The following is a 19,726-nucleotide window of genomic DNA, read 5'->3' as shown; positions in this document are numbered from 1 at the left end:
GGTGTGCTCTGCCACTCGCGACGGAGTGCATCTGACCGTACGTCTTGCACATCGGACGGCCCAGACGTTTCCTCGCTTTTAAAATACCATGGGTGCGAAGATGCGCGTTTCTCAGCCCCGCGGAGATGTAATCGAATCCCTTCTCGTGCCTCTCGTGACGGTGTCCATCGGACCGCACATCACACGTATCGGACGGCTGAGGCCCCTGGGCCCGTCACCGGATCACATTCGAAAGCCAAAAAGCAACCGCCGTCGGATTTAGACATTCGCGTTTCTCGTACGATTCCCGCGGAGAGGGCGAACTTAAATGGCGCCCCAGTCTCTCGTGTTCCGCACGAAGCCACGGTGAAGTGGAAGAGAACGCCGGAGGAGGAGGGAGCGCATAACTAGGTTTCCATTTCTGCCTTCGTTTTCTGCTAATGGATTGATGATATGGTGAAGAAGTTGATCTCTTGTTTTTGCTTCTGATCTTTGATCCGTTTACGATCTGCTCTCTGATCAGTTTGATCTCCAACTCGGCACTTTTTACCTTAAAGTTGGCACCTTTGATCGGCTTTCGGCTGCCTTGGAGTCGGACATCATCGGTTTCATTTGTGTGGGATTTCGTCTGGGGATTTTGCGGGAGGATGGCGAACATCGACATCGAGGGGATCCTGAAGGAGCTGCCAAGCGACGGGCGCGTGCCGAAGACGAAGATCGTGTGCACGCTCGGGCCGGCGTCGAGGTCGGTGCCGATGCTGGAGAAGCTGCTCAGGGCGGGCATGAACGTCGCCAGGTTCAACTTCTCGCACGGGACACACGAGTACCACCAGGAGACCCTTGACAACCTCAGGGTCGCCATGCACAACACCCAGATCTTGTGCGCCGTCATGCTCGATACCAAGGTCGTCTTCCGTTCTCTTATGATCCTTCATCTGTTGCTAATTTATCGCATAGAAATGGTCTATAGAGTATCAATTGGTCTAACTGATGCAGAATGCAGGTTTGCCATGTTGCCGCATGCGACCATGATGGCACTGTGTTGGCATGATAGCATCTTGTGGTTGTTTTGTTTATCTTGCATATGTATTGCCACCTTCTAGTGATAAGTCATCTCCTGCTACTTATGTGCTGATCAAGTTTGTTTAACTCATCCCCTGTCACTTTGAATTAGCCTTGTATAATCTTCAGGCAAGCGTTTTGTAAGCCTTGAATATTCTCACTATTCTGATTTTAGTTGCTTATTTTTTCTTTTACTTCCCTGGAATCATATTGGGTATCTCAGCTAACGCAGACTTTTTGCTGTTGAATTGCAAATTGGTGATGACGAATGTAGATTTTCACTTGCTCTGTTTGTATTAGCATTTTACATACTTGATACTTAATTTGTATGTTTTAAGTTCACAGATACCTTTACTTATCCTCTCACTTTGACATTATATATATATTCATGCAAATTGATCAGAGATCTGGAATCCTTTGAGCTTTCTTGCCAAGATGAGCGAGCTAACTTTGACTGTTATGTCATTTAGTTGGTGGATTTAGCCTACTGGTTCATGATTCCAATAGCTATTACTAATTTTCATGAAAATGCTCCATGATCTTATTATGGTTCTCCACTGGAGACTTGAGACAAATTGCCAGATCTTGGAGTCTTTTCGTTATCCATCCATGAACAGGAGGAAAATATGATTCCATAAGTGAGAACCAAAGATCCATTCGATAATTGTCACCTATGAATTTCAAACCATCACACCAAATAGGTTCATTTGAATCCTTTTACTTCATATTAGAAATCTGCTTAGTCATGTATGCGCAGTATAGTAATATACTTGTGGTCTAATGCTGTTGCTGGATATCCTGCCGTCTGAAGTGAATCCTTTATAAAGACTTTAGAGCTCATTAATTACCCAACTAGATTGACCAAGTAAAATACAACTAGTCCTGTCAGAGCTAGGCACAGAACTACAACTTCATTAGAAGAAATGAAGTTATTCCTCCATCTATGAGTAGACTATAAATTTTGTCATTGCATGAGAGGTATGGCATACAATTTAGTATGGCTAATCTATTTAGCCCCTTCTCTTTGATGTGTTACCTTTTGAACACATATCATTTTCTGCTCTCTTTTCTAAATGGTCCATGGATATTGAACGTGGTTGATCATATTTAATGAAGTCCTGTCAGAGCTAGGCACAGAACTACAACTTCATTAGAAGAAATGAAGTTATTCCTCCATCTATGAGTAGACTATAAATTTTGTCATTGCATGAGAGGTATGGCATACAATTTAGTATGGCTAATCTATTTAGCCCCTTCTCTTTGATGTGTTACCTTTTGAACACATATCATTTTCTGCTCTCTTTTCTAAATGGTCCATGGATATTGAACGTGGTTGATCATATTTAATGAACCAATCGGGAAGTATTCTGGCTCTACATGTAAATGCTGGTTATAGTTTTTTTGTTTCCCTTGATGGTCAACCTGCTATGCATGTAAATGTTAGTTAAACATTTTGTCTCCCTTGAGGCTTAACCTGCTAAAAAGTTCCATTGTTCTGGAACTTAGAGGATCATGCTCATGGTTGGGGGTAATCGCACAATGCTACGTTGAATATTTTGAAATTGCTTGAGACTGCCATATGTTTATCTAGTTGACATCTTTTGGTTTCTGATTCCATTATCAGGATATTGTTATCATCATCATTTGCAATCTCTGATTGATTGTTGTTATTCTGTGTTGATATTTACCAGTCCTTGATGGCCCAACCAATTACGCAGTCACGATTCAGACAGATCAACCTGGCTGACCCAAAAGGGCCTTTTTCTGGTTTCAAAGCATTCCTATGAACTAGTATGTGGATCAAAATGCTTATTTAATGGTATATATGATGCAGCCCGAGGTTGATTGAATCATTGATGGGCAGAATCCAAATTGAGATGTTTGCAAATTAGGATTTATCTAGATTGTAGTTTTCTTTTTCAGATTTGATCAGATCAATTTCCGTAAAGAATTTGAATATATTCAAGCTCTCTCTTAACTAGATAATGGTTGATCTTTCAGCTTTATTTCTTATCTCGTAGGTAGTGGGGTTCCTATGTAGTTGGAGAAGTGTTTCGTTTAATTTGTGCTGATTCCAATTCTTTAATCTTCTTTTGCAAGATTTTTTCTTTTTGATTTTTCAGTCTGTTGATTAATATGCCATGCATATTGCTAACCTGTTTGTGTTGCCACAGGGGCCTGAGATTCGCACTGGCTTCCTGAAGGACGGCAAACCTATCCAACTTACAGAGGGTCAAGAAATCACAATTAGCACGGATTACAGCATCAAGGGCGATGAGAACATGATTTCTATGAGTTATAAGAAGCTTCCTTTAGACTTGAAACCTGGGAACAGCATCTTGTGTGCGGATGGTACAATAACCATGACTGTGCTGTCATGTGACCCAGGTGCTGGAACCGTGAGATGCCGCTGTGAGAATACTGCAAAGTTAGGTGAGAGGAAGAATGTCAATTTGCCTGGTGTTGTGGTGGATCTCCCCACACTGACAGAGAAAGATAAGGAAGACATCCTAGGATGGGGTGTTCCTAACAACATTGATATGATTGCACTGTCGTTTGTCCGTAAAGGTTCAGATCTTGTTACCGTTCGGAAGGTTCTAGGACCAAATGCAAAAAGCATAAAATTAATGTCAAAGGTCTGTATTCCAAACCTAGACTGTCATGCAGCTTCTTATCGCACTGGTATACCTAATTTTTCGGCCAATTATTTCGGAAAGCATCAATTGTCTCTTATAGATGTAGACATGTCTTGCTTATTCAAATATCTGGAAGCATTAGGTGTTGTACACACTTGCTTTCGGTGCTAGTATTAATCGGCTTTCAGATTAACCGGCAGTATCGCATCTGTTTTTCATGCATGGACATAATTTCTTGGTGTACAAGGTTCCTTAAGTTATTCCTTCTTAGACAGATAATATTGTGAGCTCAGCTTTGATAATTCTTTGTTTTACAATCTTCTATCATGAATAGATCGTAGTGAAATATTAGTGATTCATATATTTGATTTTGCTATTGGTTTGTGTAGGTTGAGAACCAGGAGGGTGTGATTAATTTCGATGATATACTAAGGGAGACAGATGCCTTCATGGTTGCTCGAGGTGATCTTGGGATGGAGATACCCGTCGAGAAAATTTTCCTTGCTCAGAAGATGATGATTTACAAATGCAATCTTGCTGGAAAACCTGTTGTCACAGCCACTCAAATGCTCGAATCCATGATCAAGTCCCCTCGCCCAACTCGTGCTGAGGCCACCGATGTTGCCAATGCTGTTCTAGATGGCACGGACTGTGTCATGCTCAGTGGTGAGAGTGCAGCCGGTGCATACCCAGAGCTTGCAGTAAAAATCATGGCGCGGATATGCATCGAGGCTGAGTCCTCCCTTGACTATGAAGCCATCTTTAAGGAGATGGTTAGATCTACTCCTCTTCCTATGAGCCCATTGGAGAGCCTTGCTTCATCTGCAGTTCGCACAGCTAACAAAGCGAGAGCCACATTGATCGTCGTCCTGACTCGCGGTGGCACCACAGCCAAGTTGGTTGCCAAGTATCGGCCTAGAGTTCCAATCCTATCAGTGGTGGTTCCAGTGCTGACGACCGATTCATTCGACTGGAGCGTCAGTGATGAGGGCCCTGCAAGGCACAGCCTTATCTATAGGGGTCTTGTTCCCCTGCTGGCTGAGGGTTCTGCCAAGGCTACTGACTCGGAGTCGACAGAGATGATCTTGGAGGCAGCACTCAGGTCAGCAGTGGAGAAACGACTTTGCAAGCCAGGAGATGCAGTTGTTGCACTGCACCGCATTGGCGTTGCATCTGTCATAAAGATCTGCATCGTGAAATGATTCGCAAATGTTAGAAAACTACTGCAACTTATCCTGCTGATGATTTTGCTATCAATTTGCTGCCTTTATGTGTTGTAGCAACAGCTTACAGGCAAGTTCTTACTTGTCATAATGAGTTGGGAATTAGAGGGATCCATTTTACTTGAAGAGTTACATCTTGTTTTATGTATTTTCATGGATTCCATGCTTTTTAAGCAATTAAAGAGGCAATTAATGAAGATTGAAGTTTGTGATTGCATGTTACTCACAAATTATTTTGATGAGTGTCTGTGCAAAAATATATTGTCATCAATATCAATCTATTTGCTTCTGATCACAGTGATAAAAAGGTTGGCTGCCTCTGCAGAACCTTTACAGATTAATTGACACAGAACTGAGTTTGTCATCAGAATCACCGTGCAAGGATCAATAACATGCACTGAAAGAGGCAGACAAGCAGATCAGTCCACGATGGAACACAATCATCATCACAGAAAACATAATTCGATGATCATTTTTCACATAAACACTAGTCATCAAGCATTGGTGACAGCTAAAGGTAGAGATCAATACCTGGATTTGCAAGTGTAGCATGAGCCACAAATGTTTCAAGATTTTAACATGCCAGCCCTGAGTTCTTACTTCATTCAGGGTTAAAACTTCAAGCATTGTGATTTCAATGGTTACTTCGACTACAAGTCAGGAAACAGCAGAAGCATCAGCTAAACAGAATTTGCATTTTACCTAGCACAGGACTTGCAACCAACAAATCTTGCAGACCCGAAAGATGCAACAAGAAGAGCAATTTCTGATTCAAATTTGTTGATAAGCTTTCACTCTTTCTTTTTTTCTTCGGTTGTTCAAATCGTGATACAAGAAACAAAGAAAAAGTCGCCTCTTAGCCTTCTCAACCTAACAATTGAAGGCCTCGGCAACTTAATCCAATTCCAAGCAAATAAAAACTTTACTAGGAGCGAATTTGTCAGAATGAAAAAATACAAACACCTCATATGCAGCCAACCTTTGTAGAGGACAGCAAAGCCCACTCTTATGATGACAAGTTGTGTTCCAGTTGATTCTCTTGTATTGTGGAACTTCTTTCTGTACTGCTTTCGTAGGTATATTCTCTTCACATGCTACAGAATGGTCTCAACTTCGCTAATTGCATAGATGTTAGATCACAGTTAGAATGCTTAAGGTCAGCTTCGGCACCCAAATCTGTAAGGCCCATTGTCTGCGCCCAATGATTAGCTTGTAATGGGGAGGCAAGTGATCTAAAGAATGGCAAATCCACTATACAAGTGTAAATATATGTTAGTCACAACATGTTCTGGAGGGCAAGATTCAGCTCCTTCGCAGACTTTGCAATGGACCCTCCTCGTCTGTCAAAGTCCAAGTAAAATGCATTTAGATTTTTCATATATGGGAGATTAAATTTTACCGAAAAAATAATGACAAGAAAGAATCCATCATGATTTCATCTCTAATCGATCTAAGCTACAGTTTTTGGTCATTGGGTGTACAGTTTTGAGTATTTTCCAATTCAAAACCAGTATTTTTTACATTTCAAAGTTAGCCGTCTCTTGTTACTTTGGCAGTAATCATAGAAAAGTAAGATTACATATCACCTTATCAGTAAAGAAATCCTATGTTTGACCTTCTCCAGCTCAATGAAGCACAAGTTGCACCGTTCCAGCCTATAGTGAATAGAGAAAATGGTTACGGAAGCACATTACTAATGGTTCGTCGTAGAAGCAGAGCTCTAGAAGTTGGTAAACTCAACGAAACAAAAAGACCACATGAAAGCAAACCTCTGCTCTGCTTGAAGATCAACACCAACAGACGGACCTGCTGACAAGGTTGAACTGATCACAGGACCAAAGATCCTCACAAGCTTCAGCAACATTTCCAACGAAATACCAAGATGCCTGCAACGGAGAGAGACAGCAAGTGATGTTATCACAATTAGTTTGCGCTGGAAACAAATGTACTAAACCAACAAAATTGCTAATCCTCAACCTCAATGCATACAGTAGATGGATCTAGACACAAGTGCAAGTACCATCCTCAAGCTCAATGCTTGGTCTCGAGGCATGAAATACCTAAAACTATCTGCTTTACCAAAGGTTGACAATGGACTAGGATGCCCTAAAAGCAAGCCAAATTTAAGGCAGAATAATATAAATAAAAAAATATAGTAGAGAAGTCTAGGTAATTAAACAATGAATGGCTCCCAGATAAAACAAAGCTGAGACTATTGACTATTGGATATTCAAGCAAGATAGCCACACAAGGAACTGATGGAAGCATACCTATCCATCTTACTTTCAAGAAGGCTAGTGAGGAGAGGCAATAGAGCTGTGCATATATCCAGAGTGATGATATCACTTTTATCCATTAGAGAACTTAATACATCAGCAGAGACCTGCATTATATTATCAAAACAGTTAGAGGTAGAACTTTGATATCTGAAAACACAGCAGAGTAGAGGTCATACAGCATGATCAGACATCTTCTCGATTGCACTAATAACACCCTTGATGTCATTTCTTTCCCAAAGTCGGTAAACTATCTGCAAGTTGTACATAAAGCTTGGACATCATGCACATGGTTAACTCATTTTCAATCACTTCTTAAAATTCAGAATAGCTTATTAAAAGCAATGAAATTTTTTTGTGCCAACATGATGCTGCCAACTTGGAACAACTTTCAGCAAATGCCAAGAAAGTTTCTATATTTTTTTTGCCTTCATTGTTTCAAACTGAACAAACAGGGAAACAATAAGGGTTCCTAACATAAGAGAAAAAAGAGCTGAGGTGTTCCATCAATAATATAGGAAATCAATTTAACTTCTGTTGTTAGGAAGCACAAATGTTCCATTGCATTTAATATCTAGAATTGTATATTACTTTTCGGAAGTCAGGCATGACTGAATAAGCATAAATGTAAGAGGCTTCATGACAGGTTACTATGGCCAACAAATATCCTAGTTTAAGAACCAACAAAATAAAATGCAAAAAAATATTTATAAATTTGTAAATCAAGTAAAATACAAATAGCCAAATTTATGACAATTTGGTGCTGAGAAGCAGATTTCCAGTGACGATGAAAAGTATCACATATTGTAATGTCCATGGAACCAAAATATTCCAGTGATACAAAGTCCCCAATAGAGGGCAGTCACAATTTTGGACATCTTGCAAACAAATAAAAAAGAAAATGTGCCTTTGAGTTTAATCGGATCAAAGCAATTGGCCCTCACTTAAAGATACAATTTTGTGTAAAATCATATGGCTGGTTCTATCCGTTTTTTATTCAAGAAAATATGAGCAACTGAAACATAAAACTGTTTGATGCATGAATGCTTTTAGAGGGGACAGATCTTTAGATGCCAAAGTAGGTTGCTCCTTTGTTATCTATATAATTAGGGTGAGTCGAGGGAAATGGTCTCTCTACCTACATGACCCTCAAAAGAACAGACCTTGTGCACCAGGCTTTCCTTTTTTATATGAATGAATACTTTTAGAGTATTGGGAATTCAGAACTCAAGAAACATGCCATGTACATTTTGGGGCTGATGAGAACAAGCACAGCTTTATTGAATCATATAAGTGAGAAACATGAGCAACAAAACCGTTTCAGGTCAGTAACTGATTACCCAAGGCACAGACTGATCAAAGATTCCAATCATTGATCAATATTGATCAATGATTCCAATTGTTTCTTATAGCAGAAATGGGAGTTTCAGTATGAGGACAGATGTCGCAGATCTAGAGAGGTTTTTGTACAATTTCCTTGTGCCCCACATAGTTGGGACACATTCTAGATTGTTGTTGTTGTTTGCTTGTGCCCCAGAGTGTTATCACACAGCCTGCTCTACAGAATCACAAGACACAAATCATTTTAACTAAGATATAAAATTTTAGGCTTGTTAGTTTCATGATAACCCATGGGAAGCCAATAAAGGTGACAAATTATGTTGCAAGTAGCATGTGGTGGCAGGTGGAAACCTAGCATATTTATAGGTTTCAAATCCGTGAGCCCAAATCAAGCTCACTAGCATAAATTCACAAAAATACTGTTAAAATTTTTTGTTTTAATAGGATAGAATTTTCCATAAAGGTTTCATGTAGTAGAATATCAAATTTATACAATCAAACGTATAAAACATAAAACAAAATCAAGACCCAAAATGATATACATCTCAGATAGACTCATCAGTAAACATAATATTGCAATCCAACGACAATCTTTGCCTTATCATCATCCCTCATTTTGTTTTGTTAGATATTAGCAAAATTATCATCTCAAATTGTTAGCCTAGGACCATTGAGAATATAACCTGGTTTGCTTTAAGATATTGTTTTATCAGTCAACTCAACCATGTTCTAGTTATTCATAACAAGGGGATGCTAGCTGGACCCAAACGGGCGAGTTGCAACAGTAACCATGTTGCCAATGGCCATGTCGATGGCCTGCTGGGTTATGTAGTCGTAACAAGGTGGCAGACAAATTAGCTTGTCTTGGTCAAAGCCTAGATTGTGCAGATTTTTTTGGGTTTACTCTACTCATGCTGGAAGAGATTCGCCAGCCAGGCCATGCAAAACTCATGTGAGGAACTGATGTAATTCAGCCTTGGAATTTTGTCTTCCTAAATAAAATGGTCATGCCAACAGTGGCTGCTCTAGTATATGCTGATAACGAGGGCCTTGATCTGATAAGGTGTCTGCTGCAAACCTAATGCCAAGAACCTTCGGAGAAGTTACAGTAGTGGTACGGTACCTGCAGAACTTAACCAATACAGTGGCCACCATGACGATTGATGTGATTAAGAACCTCAACAACAAGATCGATGTCCAAACAATGAGAGCAAGGTTGGTGTACAATCATAGATTACAAGATCGGAATTGGGATAAGGATTAGCTAAGGGTCGTATGAGCAGAATTGGCGAGATCAATCTGATTAGATTTATAAGATCAAGATCAGGCAAGAAAATAACTTCAAAATGAATTAAAATAGTATAATATCAGAAAATAAAAATTTGGGCAACACAAACATTATGTACTTAAATATTCTTTTATCCTCATTTCACAACACAACTTAAAAATACATGTAATGAAATTATGGAGACTAAAAATTACATAAATTATAACAACAAAAACAAATAAAATTCATTAAAAATATTTATTTAAAAATAAAGATAATCATATTGATGGAGATAATTATTCCACTTATTGAGTATAGAAGATACAAAATCTATCATCCTATAATACTGAAGATAACAACAATGAAGTGTCGAGCGATGTGTGTGTGTATATATATATACATATGGCATCTCTCCTTTTCGTGATACAATCGAATAAACGATATTATGATCTATACTCTATCCTTCCCTTTCCTCTCCCTCTCCTTATTGGTCTCTCACATGGTGATTGGACAGTGAACATTGCAATAATTGTAGTAGACAACAACATGTACTTTTCTTCATAACTGATTTGGATCTGAATCTGCCAAATCGAATTGGGACCGACCAAAGGCAATTCAATCTATCCCAACAAATTGGGTGTCAACAGAAAGTGGATGGAAATTAGCCAAAAAGCAGCCAAGAACCAATAGGGATTTCTTAGAGAATTGGTTGGATCATCAATTTTGCGAAAAATCTGGTGATGTCAATCTATTTTACCTTTCCTGATTCAGAATCTTGTTAGGAAGCCAAATAGACCAATAAAAGGAAAAAGAGGAGACATAGGGCATGATTTTTTGGCCAAAATTGTTATACACATACAACAAGTAAAAGAATGGCATCCAAGGTGCATAATATCAAGTGACTGAGCCAGCAAAATCATAGATTTCCATTAACCTGAGGGATAATAGGTAAAAAAATTATAATTCAGTTGACTAGACTACATAATGCATATTATCTTCACTGTTATGCCATTGGCATTCTCACCCACTAAAAACACATAAGAAATCAACAACATAATAATTTTACCTGTAGTTTGGTCAATCGAGACTGTGCCACATTTAAGAACTGGTCATGTTTTTCCAATACAAAAGAAATAGCATCTTCATCAGAAGCAGCAGGTACGATCTCCTTTTCAGCAATTTGATTGTGACCCCTCTGTTCAATTCAATGAAGATAAATACTATATTAGATTTTTTTCTGAAAGAAAAGAGATGATTAGAACAGTGGATTGAGAACAACTCAAAATTTTATTTTTCCAAATTCTGAAATAATAGATAAGACAAAAAGCTGGAAAAGTTACTAGGTCGAATGTACGACAAAATATAAGGAAATGACCATTGCATAAAGGCTTAGCCTGTTGGTTCTCAACCCCCAGTGACTAAGAAGTTTTATGAAGATAAAACAAATGCAACTAAGCTGAAAGATATGAATCATCACCAATACTTTAGAATTCATGCATAAAAATGCTTTTAAGTTTTAAAGCTTGCAGAATCAATCTGATACAAAGTTTAAGAAGTCAAATTCAGATGCACGACCAAAGCTCTAGACTTAAAGAAAGTGACATGTAAAAATTTTACCAAAGAATACAAGGAGTTAGCACCGGCCATTGTCTCAGAGGAACTACTTAATCTTGGTCCATCATAGGTTGGAGAACGTTCCCTCCTTTCCCAGTTTGCAACAAGTGACTTAGTTCTTCCTACAAGTGTAGAAAATTATACAAAGTATGAAACACAATTATATAAGCACCATTTAGAATAAGCAGGTCATATATACCTCCTTTTGGAACATCAAAAGAGCAGGCTTCCTTTGGCTTATGGACTCTAATGCTATCTAGATATAACCAAAAAACTGTATAAGTACCAATCACATATCCAATATACTGTGCATAAGTTCAATAAACAAATTGGTTATTGCATTACATTGAAATGTCAGCATATAACAAGAAGAGGGTTCCTCACTGAACATAAAGATTGAAATGTCCCTTCAAAACTGGAAAGGGAAAAAATCCCTCTTCAAAATCCCTTCAAACCAATATTTTCGAAGCAAAATATCCTAACATCTTTAGTATAAAATGTCCAAATTCCATGTTAGTTTATCACTGTTTGTTTTTGGATAATCAAAAACCTATATCAACTGTTAGAAATATATTAGGGACATGAACTGGTAAATCTCCTCTGTATTATAGCAAAGGCTATTTAAGCCGATACAGGGTACATGCAACATCATAATGTTGACCATGCAATGCCATTTATGAAATACCAAAATGATTGTGGATCTTTCTTCCTGAGAGGACTTTGACCCTCAGTTGGTTCTTTGATAGTACAACTTTGATAGTGAGCAGTTAAATATACATTTATATTTGTATATGAAGTTAGCACTAGGTACCAAGTTATGAAATAATGAAAACAAAATGATGATTTCATCTTTTATTATACATCTGTGTTGCCTCTTCTACATCTCTTTAGCAATATGTGATGACGAACCTTTTTATTTTCGGATGAAACAATTTATGGATGTTCCTTACTTGTCACTATCTATTGTGATCTATAACAAAACATTAAACACTCTAAATAAATGTGCAGGTTTATAGCATTTATCTTATTTTTTTCTATAATATCATATCAATCACAGTATACATGTGCCACAAGGCTATGTGCTTGGCATAACACATAAGCATGCATCAATGATCAAGTACCCTGTCGATACCTTGCCAACCAACAACATGTAAACCTTGTAATGAAAACTAAAAATGAACATATGCTGTTACTAAAAATGATAAAAGTTTAAAGTGTCACTTGTCATAATTAACACATACAAAGTTATGAGTAGGATTAATTCCAAGCAAAAAAGGTACATAACTTCTGTGTGTTGCTTGAGAATACATGAGAATTAACAACATCCATCACTAAACAACAAAACTTGATGTAACAAGCAAAAATGAAAATGCTACAGAAAATCTGATAATACAAAATATCTAGCTGTAACACATAAAAGATAGATCAAGGATTAAGGGTTCTCACAACATACAACAATAGGATTCAGACTTACAGTTCTCCTGATCATAATTTGCACTTGATTCTCTGAATAGGTTTGCTCCTAACCTCCTTGTTCTAACACGTTTAATATCATTCAAGTTATTTTCTCCAGCAATCACTGGTTGAGTTACAGCATTGCAAGAAGAAATAGCAGTTTGTTCCAAAAGTTCATTATGTTCAGTACCCACAGACTGAACGGACATATCTGATTTGTCTGAATCGTCCCTGATGTTCGACACCTTCTGAAAATTAGCAAATTTTGATTGGATATCATATGGTACTGTTCTTCCAACCCCAGTGCTCTTGGTAGAATCAGAGGACAGCTCAAATCTGGGGCTAGTTCTTGGGACAACAACAGGAATTATTTCAGATTTGTTGATGGTAGGAAGATTGGTCGTAGCCTGAGCTTTTGATGAACTTCTTTTTACAGAAGTAACAACAGGTGCTGTTGTTATTGTAGTTGCTTTTTGGCCAGCACTTGTTGCAATTCTTTGAGGAGTACCAGGAACGACTGCAGCTGCTTCAGTTACAAAGCATAAAAATTGTGAATTCTTCCATATATATTCTAGTGCTTTGAACATATACAGTATGGCAGCTTTACAATTAAACAAAAGATATATAAAAAAAGACCGGAAACCTACATGCTACTTGTTTTGTCTCCTTAGAATTTGGTTCTGAACTTTGCGATATCGATAGCCTCCCCATACTAGACTTTATGTTGTTATCAGCTTGCAGAGACAGATTACCACTTGATGTAGACTTTAATTCTGAGTGACCATTTGTTATAACAGCACTAGCAATTGCATATGGCTCAATACGCTGTAATTTATAACAATGTGTTACTGTTGTCAATTTACATATACAACCAGGTACCATGCTCAATATTTCTCCAAAAATGATAAACAATAGAACACAAGAAAATTAAGAATGAAGAGTTAGAACTCACAGAGAGGTCTACAACCCATACTCCAACACAGCTTTGATTGTATGAACATCCAAGAAGTTTTCCCTCATGAATATTCATATCTGATAGTCTAGACCATCCCACATCCACTGCATCATGGCATCTTATTGGTTCCCAAGAAAAAATCTGGATATAACTAAGGTTAGTATCTGTAAAAGCTCACCAATTACATGTGCAAAAAGATTTATCATAAAAAAAAAAAACAATTGAGTTTACCTTCAGACTTTCATGCAATCCACAAAGCAAAGTTCTCCCATCAGGATTAAATGTCATAGAACGCACACCAGAAGTCTGGAGACAATCTTATTAAGTGAGCAGCACAATTAACTACACTTAGAAAAAAATAAAACTGCATAGGAAATGGCACAACCATACTGAAGTCTATGAAATCAATTATTCAAAACAAAAAAAAAGATAACCAAGTAAGTGGTTTTCAAATGCTTCATAATTTATTAGTGTGTTGAACGACAAAAGGCTAGTGCAAAGAGGACAGCACTAGCACAGAAAGCAGGAACAACTAATAGGATGTCTACTATAATTCATAACTAGCAAGGGACTCCTGTAAATGCAGGGTCGGGGAGGTTTGGACAGGTCAAAATATGCAGCCTTACTTCTGCAAGCAGAATTGAACGAACTTTGATCACATGGGCCAAAGCAATCTTACCGCAATGTCAAGGCTCACCCTTAAGGCAAATATATAAGAAAATGTAAAAAAGAATGGTAACGATTCCAAGAAGAAAAGCAAGTATGACAAGGAAACTTGCAGTTACATGCCTTGATGGAAGTTCTTAGGTGGACAAGCAGAAAACTATACACCCTAGGCCCAAATTTTTGAGTGTGTGCAAGGTCCGATTCAGCAAGCACCAGCCTTTTCAGAGTCAGACTCACCCATTAGTCAGCAAGGCATGTCAAACCCATGTCCTAGCTAGTCTAATGTATGAGAAATCAAGCTAGGCCTCATCTTATTTTTCAAATGAACAAACTAAAACCAAGCCCTGAATGGACTGAGCTTAAGTTGTACTGGATTGACTCTTTCTACTGTATCAGCAGAGAGACCTGACACCACATGATTCCCTGTACATCACGGCATGCCTAAGAGGTATAACCAATTCAAAAAGTCAGCGACACAAATATTCAAATTATATACATTGAATAAGATATCAAATTGGGTCCAATTAGAAAAAAAAGTCAACAGAGCTTCAACCAAATATTATACAGGACTTCGACCAAACAGTTTCGGGGAAAAACCAAAAGAAAATATCAGTAAATTTTTAATACCTCAGGTCCAGCAGACCCTATTAACTCAAAAGTTTCAAGATCCCAGAACTTAACAGTTCTATCAGCTGAGCCTGTAAAATATTTGTTTAAAATTCAGTTTGTGACAATTGAAAACATAGACAATAACTAACTACATTTACAACACAGATCTTGCTCAAGTTATATATCATGCAATTCTTCATCCACAAGCAAAAGATATGCCCGCAGATTAAAGAAGACTATACAAATGCAAGAATATGCAACACAAAATTAGCAAATGTACAAAAGAATCTTCGTAAACTACATAAAATGTATGTATCTAAAAATTTAATCTTAAAACCATTATTAGCAGCACTTAGCTGACAAAACAAGAAAATGCCTATGCAATGCAGTATATCCAACTAATATATAAGATGATTCTACAAAGTTGCAATAGATGGAAGATTCATGACCTAATTACCTAGTAGCCCATAAAAAACTGTAGAGTCAGTCTAACCATGTAGTATTAACATCCATACTTTTCATTAAAACTGTATTAATTGACATCAATTGTCCTTAAGTTTTGGTCAATGTCCTTAATATTTTCATTGAAAGAAAGGTGACATCTAGTGATCTCAATTGGTGGGAGATGCCTCATCAAAATACAACAATTGCTTTCTCTATGTTGAATTCAGAGCCATTTACAGTATTTGCAATAGCAAATAGAATAAACAACGCTACCTAATATGAAGAGGAAAAATAAGGTATTCATAATTGAGATTTGGAACATCAGAACAAAGCACAAAGCAGAGGTACCATAGGAGTGAGCACCAAAGGCCTCTTATCTGATGCAACACAAACAGTTTTCTTCCAATACAATGAATAACTAAACGCTCCAAAAACAGAGTTCACAACAAGAATGAGCCATCCTACCAACCAAACAACAGTAACTAATGGATTTGAGAAAGGCCACAGATTCAAATAAGCCAAACCACTAAAAGCTCACACCACATGTTTGAAGATCCATTTCAACCAAAACAATCTAATACATACATATATGTTAATTCAAGCTCCCTGATCATCGGATATAGGCAGAAGATGACATTAGCATGAGATATCAGATGTTTGAAAGTCCACACTCATCTATATACAATTTTGCAGGCAATAGATGTTTGAAAGTCCACAGTCTCTTCGTAATATAATCCACAGTTTGACACTCAGGCTAACCTGTTGCCAGCAGAAACTCATTAGGATGAAAATCAATGCACTGAATCTGGCCCTCATGGAGCTTGAAATCATGTAAAAGCTTTCCAGCAGTAAGATCCCAAAGCTGTTGATAAGAGATAAAGGGGGGTTAAGGTACTTATGATTTTTAATTTATTCCGCCTATGTATATGTAAACAAGTCAAATCAATTATGATAATAAAGAAAGAATTATCATAATAAAGCAACAGGTTAAGGTACTTCTCCAGCATGATAAGTTCAAATGCTCACCAAACGTGACCACTTCATAAAAAATTTCAATCAAATAAGTGGAAAGAAAGTATTACTTATGAATTTCATTAGCGCAATCAAAGATGTGAACCATAAGGTTGAGGCAAAACCTTCACAATATTGTCTTCCCCGCCAGAAACAACCCACCGCCCATCAGGGGTGAATTTAATGGCATTAACCCCTCGTGTGTGACCTTTGTATGTATGGATGCATCCTTTTCTTCTGATATCCCATATTTTTAGATTTGTATCCAGTGACCCAGAAGCAAAGAACTCTCCAAATGGATGAAAGTCAACAGCTATACAGTTAGACCTGTGGCCAGTTAGCGTGCGAACGACTGCACAAATCAAATACAAGAAGAAACAATCGTATAAAACATCTTGTTTATCTTTCTGAAATCATCTATCTAAATACTGCTAAAATAAAATAAGGTGTCCTACTCTTTGCCTCTTCCAAATCCCACAACTTTATTGAGCCACTAGCTGCACCAGCAGCCACCAACACCTCTGAAGAATCAAAACTTACTGACTCAACCGCACTCATATGACCAGATAAGCTCTGCAAATGATCAAAAAGGTACACAACAATTGGACCATCAGAAGTAGAACACTTTAACATACAGATAGGTAAGACAAGTTTGGGCCGGTGGGACAAGCTAGAGAGGCACCTACCATTATGGCATTGGGTTTTCCAATAGCCCAAATATTGACCTTGTTATCATCTCCTCCAGTAACAAGAACCCTCGAAGTCTTCCTTCCAATCTTTAGGCAGTTGACATTGGAAGAATGTGCCACAAATTCCTCTAGATTTACTCTTGTCAAGACTTGCAAATATCACTTCTATAAATCACAGAGATCCAAAACTTCAAACAGAATAAGATCTTACGAACATGAGTGTAGCAAGTTAACCGGATCGAATGACCAAGAATGGACTGAACAGGCTTGCCAAAATAATGTTCGAAAAATCAAAGAAAATAGAAAAAAAAAACGATTTTGATTCCAAAGATGGACTTTCCCTAATTACCACAAAAAATACCCTAAGGGAAAAAAATTTTGAATTCAACAGAAGGTGGGCAACAAAAGGATACGTAACTTGTAGGCGCGCTTGGTGGTCGCCATGAAGCTGGCGTCGGAGAACCAAACCGCAACCCCTTCTTCTTCTCCCTGCGCGGACGACCAAACAATCCACGAACTGCGAGACGGAATCAACCACGCACATCATAGATCGGGCCGCTCCAGCCCGCGGCGGACCTCAAAATGCCGACTCCCCAACATTTCCTTCTTCGACGAATCTCCCGCGACCAATCGGCACGCTAGCGAGAGACCACTCCACCGCAGGCCACAACCGACCGCCGCCGCCGCCGCCCGTGGCACCTCCCACGACCGCTACCGCGCTATAAACCTGCGACGAAAGGCCAAAGGTGCAATCTTGGGGAAGAGGGAGGGAGCGAAGAGGAAATGAAGATTTCTTGACGAAGGGATTGTGTGTGAAATATAAGACTAATAAACCTTCTCTCCCCCCAATTCCTCTCACCTCTCTCTCAAAAGAAAAAACATTTTTCAAAAAAGAAAACGTTTTCCTTCTTCTACTACCACTGCTACTAAAAAATAATTTCCCTTCTCTCATAACTGTGTACAGTTGTGCTGCACTCCCCAAAGAAAAAAACATTTTTTTCCTTCTTACTACCACTAAAAAATACTTCCCCTTTCCTCTATAATAACTTATACAGTTGTGCTGCATTCTTAAACCTTTTGGTTTATGTTTCCCAAGTAATTAAGGGAATGATAGATAATGTGTTGTGGGCTTTTTATCTTGCCTTAGTGTCACTATACATAAATTTTATTGGGATGGATAATTATTTTTAAATTTTGATGTTAATATTATAAAAAAAATTAAATATAAAACCTATTTATGATTTAATTAATTTTAAATATTTCATGTATATATCTAAATATTTGTTGGGATGATGTGACATAATACTCTTAGTGTTTCTAATTTTTATGTGATAATGATAAAGAATGTGAGAGGAAAAATGAGAAATTCTTTGGGATCTATCACTAGGGTGTACAATAAGATAGATTTGTGTTTGGACTTTGACTTGAGTTAATTTAGGGATATTTATGAGTGAAGAAATTGATTTTCTAGTAGGTAAAGAGTGTAATTTAAATAATAAACTCATGATTTGTTTTTAATTATTGCTCTATGAATATTTTTCTTTTGACAGTGAGGACTTCTACCCAGATTTGGTGATGTGATCATGGATTCTGACAAGGTGGGTTGACTTTAATCATAGAACAGGACACAGTAGTCATCCCTGGTCAATGCATGGCTTGATAATTTGCAGTGATTACATTTATGTTATCATGGTTAAGTTGAACAAATAAGAAACAATGGCAAAATTTTTGTTGAGTATTATCAACTTACATATATGATTCACCTTTAGGAACTTTCACTGTGCTGAGACAAACATGAACATGAGCTCACAAGATCTGCATGATGTGGTGGACTTGCAAAGGGCTAAACATGTTTGCATGTGGAGATCATTAGGAAAGGAAGAAGAAAAGATTAGGTTACAAAAGGGCCCCTCTTGTTGTTGTAGAGTCCCCATCACCAAACCATAGTACCCTTCTGGTTAGATCTTCCTTCATCCTTTTATCTCCAACCCTCTTTATTTTATTGGAGAGAGCACCTCCACAACACATGCATCTGTCTGTGACCATGTTCAGCTAATGATGCAGTAACAAAGCAAGGAACAAAGCTGTGGAGTGGAGTATTAGTATGAGAATATTCATACTTGTTCTTGGAGGAATTGAAGAGCATTAAACCTCCTCAAGTTTCCTTGAGATGAAAGAGACAACCAAATGTTATTGATTGAGGGGTGATCACAGAGAGAGAGAGAGAGAGAGAGAGAGAGAGAGGAAGTGTCAAGTGGGGTGTCACCTAAATAAATGTTCATACTTGTGGTTAGAGAGAGGTGTTGGAGAGCAGTGAACCTTCTCAGGTTTCCTTGGGATGAAAGGGAGGAGATGGTATTGATTGAGGATGATCACAAAGAGAAGTCTCAAGTTTTGGGTTATGATCTAATGGCACATGCTGCTGGCCTGTAGTATTATTAGTCCTCCAACCAAGAGTAGAAAAGAAGCTGAAATGACTGCTGGACCATCTCATGCACC

General features: G+C 38.0%; 2 protein-coding genes across 4 annotated transcripts; one reads left to right on the top strand and one right to left on the bottom strand.

Annotated features, from left to right (window-relative positions):
* The first annotated feature begins 259 nt into the window (after positions 1 to 259).
* Positions 260 to 5,097, top strand: LOC103998788 (pyruvate kinase, cytosolic isozyme). Its single transcript, XM_009420371.3, has 4 exons — positions 260 to 390; positions 503 to 884; positions 3,216 to 3,677; positions 4,067 to 5,097. Exons 2-4 carry the CDS (start codon positions 627 to 629, stop codon positions 4,877 to 4,879), a joined length of 1,533 nt encoding a protein of 510 aa, XP_009418646.2. The 5' UTR covers positions 260 to 390; positions 503 to 626; the 3' UTR covers positions 4,880 to 5,097.
* A 579-nt stretch (positions 5,098 to 5,676) lies between these two features.
* On the bottom strand, positions 5,677 to 18,058 carry LOC103998787 (katanin p80 WD40 repeat-containing subunit B1 homolog KTN80.4). Of its 3 annotated transcripts, none has more exons than XM_018818619.2 (18): positions 17,641 to 18,058; positions 17,225 to 17,355; positions 16,994 to 17,111; positions 16,664 to 16,890; positions 16,287 to 16,389; positions 15,102 to 15,172; positions 14,040 to 14,114; positions 13,806 to 13,949; positions 13,501 to 13,678; positions 12,873 to 13,376; positions 11,598 to 11,654; positions 11,402 to 11,520; positions 10,851 to 10,979; positions 7,356 to 7,430; positions 7,171 to 7,283; positions 6,670 to 6,786; positions 6,487 to 6,555; positions 5,677 to 6,240 (listed from the first exon to the last, which is right to left on the bottom strand). In XM_018818619.2, the coding sequence occupies exons 1-18, from the start codon at positions 17,669 to 17,671 to the stop codon at positions 6,177 to 6,179; spliced, it is 2,325 nt and encodes a 774-aa protein (XP_018674164.2). In that variant the 5' UTR covers positions 17,672 to 18,058; the 3' UTR covers positions 5,677 to 6,176. The 3 variants fall into 3 exon arrangements, 2 of the variants coding, with proteins under 2 accessions (XP_018674164.2, XP_009418645.2); XM_009420370.3 differs by having other exon boundaries at positions 12,873 to 13,379; positions 17,641 to 18,056; XR_001975699.2 differs by lacking the exons at positions 5,677 to 6,240; positions 6,487 to 6,555 and adding an exon at positions 6,878 to 7,006 and having other exon boundaries at positions 12,873 to 13,379; positions 17,641 to 18,056.
* Positions 18,059 to 19,726: the final 1,668 nt, after the last annotated feature.

Source organism: Musa acuminata, chromosome BXJ2-9, assembly GCF_036884655.1.
Source record: "Musa acuminata AAA Group cultivar baxijiao chromosome BXJ2-9, Cavendish_Baxijiao_AAA, whole genome shotgun sequence".
NCBI lineage: Eukaryota > Viridiplantae > Streptophyta > Magnoliopsida > Zingiberales > Musaceae > Musa > Musa acuminata.
The sequence above is the reverse complement of the archived record's forward strand: the minus strand, read 5'-3'. Positions and strand labels throughout refer to the sequence as shown.

Excerpts from the sequence above, each read along its gene's own strand:
- LOC103998788 (XM_009420371.3), top strand. The coding sequence starts at position 627 with ATGGCGAACATCGACATCGAGGGGATCCTGAAGGAGCTGCCAAGCGAC. Across the intron at positions 885-3,215 it reads CCGTCATGCTCGATACCAAG|GGGCCTGAGATTCGCACTGG; the intron begins GTCGTCTTCCGT and ends GTGTTGCCACAG. Across the intron at positions 3,678-4,066 it reads GCATAAAATTAATGTCAAAG|GTTGAGAACCAGGAGGGTGT; the intron begins GTCTGTATTCCA and ends TGGTTTGTGTAG.
- LOC103998787 (XM_009420370.3), bottom strand. The coding sequence starts at position 17,671 with ATGGCGACCACCAAGCGCGCCTACAAGTTAC. Across the intron at positions 14,115-15,101 it reads TAGGGTCTGCTGGACCTGAG|ACTTCTGGTGTGCGTTCTAT; the intron begins GTATTAAAAATT and ends GATTGTCTCCAG. Across the intron at positions 11,655-12,872 it reads AAATTATGATCAGGAGAACT|ATAGCATTAGAGTCCATAAG; the intron begins GTAAGTCTGAAT and ends GGTTATATCTAG.